Source organism: Drosophila mauritiana, chromosome 3L, assembly GCF_004382145.1.
Source record: "Drosophila mauritiana strain mau12 chromosome 3L, ASM438214v1, whole genome shotgun sequence".
Lineage (NCBI taxonomy): Eukaryota > Metazoa > Arthropoda > Insecta > Diptera > Drosophilidae > Drosophila > Drosophila mauritiana.
Window position 1 is genome coordinate 22,833,037 of NC_046669.1, and position 5,152 is coordinate 22,838,188.

At 35.6% G+C, this 5,152-nt stretch overlaps 1 protein-coding gene across 2 annotated transcripts; it reads left to right on the top strand.

The window, feature by feature from the left end:
* Positions 1-317: 317 nt before the first annotated feature.
* On the top strand, positions 318-2,005 carry LOC117139409 (survival of motor neuron-related-splicing factor 30). 2 transcript variants are annotated; one of them, XM_033301687.1, is made up of 4 exons: positions 329-424; positions 510-663; positions 1,220-1,638; positions 1,691-2,005. In XM_033301687.1, exons 2-4 carry the CDS (start codon positions 622-624, stop codon positions 1,959-1,961), a joined length of 732 nt encoding a protein of 243 aa, XP_033157578.1. In that variant the 5' UTR covers positions 329-424; positions 510-621; the 3' UTR covers positions 1,962-2,005. The 2 variants fall into 2 exon arrangements, with proteins under 2 accessions (XP_033157577.1, XP_033157578.1); XM_033301686.1 differs by lacking the exon at positions 510-663 and having other exon boundaries at positions 318-424.
* The last annotated feature ends 3,147 nt before the right edge of the window (positions 2,006-5,152 follow it).

A 5,152-nucleotide genomic window follows, 5' to 3' on the forward strand; every position in this document is an offset into this window, starting at 1 on the left:
GAACCTGATTGACCAGGTATAAAATCTCAAAATATCTAGTAAGGTCAATAGAATCGCTGAATTACACATTCATTTTCTTTTCGATCGAAAAATTTAAAAAGTAGCCATGCCTTGTGAAATGGCATCTATTTATTCCATTTATTAATTTTTCTGATTTTAACGTTTCTTCAATTGCAGATTTCAATCGCTTCCAAACGGTTTGTTCTTGGTCTGATACGTTGTTGATGCTGATCTGTTAGAAACTCATATAAATTGTATACTTATGTAAATATTATTCCAAGACAATGTAAAATAGTAGACTTGGTTCCGCTACCTTAGCCTATTCAAAAAATAATATTTCTTAAATTCACCAATGTAAATAGTGGAATCTGACAGTACTTAAATGGCGGACGACTTGCATAATTATAAGCTACAATTGCAACAAGTGTGTATAATTAAATATATAAAATATATAGTTTAGTGTGGTCTTGGTAAAGATTGTATATGTTTCGCTTATATTCTTTGTTCAGTCCTGTTAAAACGATAGTAGTCAGTAGTCGATGATGCGCAGCTGGAGGATGTACGGTGGCCAGTACTGTATATGTACATACAAACGAAGAAATACATACCAATTTGCTTTGGATGTCCTTTCCTAATCACTTATATACAAACATCGATTCCCATGTAAGGAGTTGGATAAAGATACCAGCTTGGTACTGGAAAATAACTCACAACTTCGTTGTCTTTTATTATAAATTTTTGGGGTAAAATTTTGAAAATATAAAATTTTAATGAAAATAAACATAAAATCTGACGACTATATACAGAGATATGCTATCCCGCTTTCTAAACATAGTTTGGATAAATAATACAAATGTTTTCTTAACTATTCCTTGATTTCGTTTGGCTCGTTTATGGCCATGGCCTTGTCATGTTATTAATGTATTCCTATTCTGAAACAAACCGAACATTGGAAATTGGAAAATTGTGCTTTTAAAAAACGTGTATATAACCGTTTATGGTAAGCCTTTACAAAAAGATTCAGCTTCTGCTTAGAAAGTTTACTTCCTAATGCTTGGAATTTCAAAAATCAGTTTATTATAAAACTTTCTTTTAAAAACAATTTTTCGTATATAAATATTTAAATATTGGGTTATTGCATCTACAATTGTACATTTGAGAATGTAATATATTGAAATTGTTGTACATGAAGTAAGCAATCATATATATTAATTTTTAGGTGGAGGCAGCTCTTCAAACTGATCCAGAGAATGAAGAGCTATTAAAACTCAGAAGTGATCTTGACGAAGTTATTACCCTTACTCGTGATCTGATACAAACTCAACTGGAAGAACAACATAAATCTTCATATGTGGAGCCATCATCAACCAAAAGAGCTTCGTCCAACTATTTCGAAGAAATAGAAGCAGCTCTATTAGAAGCAGAAAAATTAGTTTCAGCTGCTAAGATTTGGAAAAAAGGAGACAAGTGTCAAGCTAAATGGAAGGAGGATCGTCAGTACTACGATGCAACTATTGAAGATATATCAAGTACAGGAGAAGTTAATGTAATATTTGATGCCTATCAAAATCGATCTACGACCCACGTCAACGAGTTGCGTGAACGTACTGTTCGCAACGAAGTTTTTCCGTCAAACAAGTATACAATTTTTAACACTAAGAGTCATAAGTTTCTAAAACAAATTTTACAGGCGTCACAGGCCCAATCAAAAGGAATATTTAAAAAAACGTAAGCAAAAAAAGCAACAGCGCTTCAAGGACTTGGAAGAGGAACGAGAATCAGACAAGAACAAATGGCTTAATTTTAACACCAAAAACCAAAAAAAAAACGGAATGAAAGCAAGAAGTATATTTGCGTCTCCGGATAATGTAAGCGGCAGAGTAGGAGTCGGCACTTGTGGAACTGCAGGAAAGGGCATGACAGATTTTACTGTAGGTGAAAAATATAGAAAAGGTCTTTAGAATATTATTGATTATACGGTACAATAAAAATGTTCTTAAAAATATTAGAAAACAATTATAATAATAATCTTTATAATGAAATACATTTTTGGGCATTCTCTGATTTTCGAATTCGTAAGAATTTTTCGATTTGTAAAACGGGTACTTTTGTCTGCCAGAAATGAAAAGTAAATACCGCCGCTTAAAAAGCTGTTTAGTAAACATTTCGATATCAACCATATTGCGAAAACCAGAGCGCACCTAAAACGAAATCGAAAGATTTGCCCAAACCGAAAACCAAAAAAAATTACGATTACTGAAGCATGCCTGATTAAAAAATTTTACATGAGGTTTTCTACTTTCAAACTTATATGTGGATTTTGTTCCAAATTCAAATTGATAATCGTGTTATTTGAATACCTTGGTGTACGGTCTATTCTTGAATTTCTATATTTTGTTGGAAGTCTGCATATTTTCCTAACTTCTTTTTTGTATTTCGTCTATGTTTGGAATTGAAAATTTCTCGGGTCTAGTTATTTCATTGAATCATCTCGAATCGATAGCCATACGAAATTTGGGTATTCCCGATGAATCCCGTTTCTTGTGTGCCATTGCAATTGGGTTGCAATAAGGGGATTTGCATTTTCTTATGATCTCATGTTTTATCATTTCTTCAACTTTTTTTATCTACTTCTGTGTTATAAATATAGGAATAAGGCCTTCATTGGTTCCTTTTTTTTTTGTTATTACGCCCGAGACCACAGCCACACCTCCCGAAAAATGGTCGAGGGGTGCTGCCGTTTATTAAACGGCTCGATTTGCGAGAGAACAGACGCGATATAGAAAAGAGTACAGAAAACGAGGAACATTTTTTTATTTTCGCACGGGCCACACCTCCCGCCCAACCGACCGAGGAAATGAATATAATGTAAAATAACTAATAAATATTAGTGTTAGTAGGATCTAATTATGTATTAAAAAAAGTTAAAATTGATTGATTAAGAGCAGCAGAAAGTCAAGATTAGAGATAATAGGATAAAGTCTATTATAGTCAGATTATAATACTCTGTAAGGGTCATGCAACTCATAGTTAGATCTGCAATGATTTAAGATAAGGTTAAGTAAGTTTTTAGTGAATCTACTTGGAACAGAGAAGTTAAGCCGACTAACCAAGTCGGGACTCACAACTTCACCACGAATAAGCTTACAAATAAAGACTGTTCCAAGCATCGTTCTACAGTTAGCTAGGGAAGGTAAATTATTTTAAAGTAGTCTACTGGAATAAGGAATATACGGTTTGCATCCCAATTTAGGCGCCGCAAGGCAAAAAGTAAGAAGTTTTTTTGGACCGATTCAAAGCGGTCCGAGTGGACTACGTATTGTGGACTCCAATCAGGTGATCCATACTCAAGAATCGGATGTTTAATACGTTATCACGGCACCATATTTGAAAGCTGTCTAGATCGAATTGTAAGTCCAAATGGTGCAAAATGTCCTTGTGCTGGAGGCATAATTTAAAATCGTTTGCGTACATAAGTAAATCCGTGCTGACACGGTGATATGATTGATCTACAAAGGTGCTGCAAATGAACATTTTCAAAAAGTTTTGGGATAGTCGACAATTTAGAGATTCCTCTGTAATTGCTTGCATCCAGTTTGCTACCTTTTTTATGAAGAGGAATCACAAAGGACTCCTTTCATATATGAGGGAACTGTGAAGATTCCAGAGATAAAGGTAACAGTTTCACCAGAGGCTTGCACAAGGCTTTCGCACAGTATCTGAGCACACAGACAGGGATTTCATCGGAACCTGCCGAATAGACAGGTTTAACACGCTGAAGATCGTTAAGCAGTGAGCTTTTGTTTATAGTGGGGCAGAATATTAGATTCGACTTAGATACGGTATAAGAGTATGGCTGTTCGGAATGAGGTAAAGTAGAATATTTTGTTTGAAAAAACTTGGCGAATAGATCGGCTATTGCCTGATCCTATGTTTCCGTATTGTTTCAAAAAATAGCGAGGATGGCTAAGAACTTGTTTTTCGCTTAGTGTTAACGAAATTATTAAACTGTTTCGGATACTGTGCGAACTGGAACTTACAACGGTTTAAATAATGTCTGTAGCGTCATATTTAGAAAGGACGGACTGAGAACCGGTATTTTTAAATTTTGTATAAAGTCTGGACTTTACATTTCTTAGGTGTGTCAACTCTTTATTAAACCAAGGAGGTTTAGGGATTGACGGATAGTACATCGGAACACATGAGTCACAAAGTGATTTAATTGTGGTATAAAAGTTATTAATGGCATCCGACATTATGTTGCAGGAGTAAAGATCGGACCAATTAAAGCCAGCTATAAAATTGTTTAACCTCCGAAAATTTGCCATGCGAAAACAGTGAATTCGATTTGTTGATTTCTCTGAATTTACTTTCAATACCGTACCTATGTCGATTGCCACCTCGAAAGTAGGATGATATGGATCTTCAGGTTGAGTAAGACATAAACACACTTTCAGGACGTGTTACAAGACACGATCCAATAATCGACCTAGAGACTTTCGTACATAATTAACGTGCGAAAACGATTAGTCGAGCATGCCGTCCGGCTTTAACGAAACCTCTGTAAACACAATGGGATATGGGATGTAAAGGAAAGGCTATTAGGTTATAATTTAATTAGCTTGCTACGCAAGTCTCTTGATAGGAGATAGTAAGACTAGATGTTAGTTTTTGAATAGAATGAAGTAGAGGAAGCGGATGGTGCAGTGGTCTGGTCAAGTGAGTGAAGGCCCATTTTTCTTATTTTTAATCTTAGCTTCGAACTCTTTTACCACCATACTATCCGGCCAAACAATACCAGGACATATGGTCTAAAATAGCTCATTAGGGACAGTTATCTTGAGAGATGAAATGTCAGTTGCGAAAGTGTCAACAGCAGCCAACGGTTCCAACGGTTTCCTTCCCAACGAATTGATCGAATTGCTCCGAAACTATTTTATCTGCCGATCTTAGTAACAATTGAGCTTGCCAGGAGCTGCGGGTGTTCCCTTAGGCCACCAACTGCGGCTCTCTTGCGCTTTTAAGATTTCTCTAATAGGCAAATGCTATTAAAATGCGAATCTAGCGCGGAAAGAATATCATCGGCTTGATGAAAACTATATCCAGCTACGCCAATACTGTTAATCAGTCCCTACAAGCCACCTTTAGTTTG

Excerpts from the sequence above, each read along its gene's own strand:
- LOC117139409 (XM_033301686.1), top strand. The coding sequence starts at position 383 with ATGGCGGACGACTTGCATAATTATAAGCTACAATTGCAACAA. Across the intron at positions 425-1,219 it reads ATAAGCTACAATTGCAACAA|GTGGAGGCAGCTCTTCAAAC; the intron begins GTGTGTATAATT and ends ATTAATTTTTAG. Across the intron at positions 1,639-1,690 it reads GAAGTTTTTCCGTCAAACAA|GCGTCACAGGCCCAATCAAA; the intron begins GTATACAATTTT and ends CAAATTTTACAG.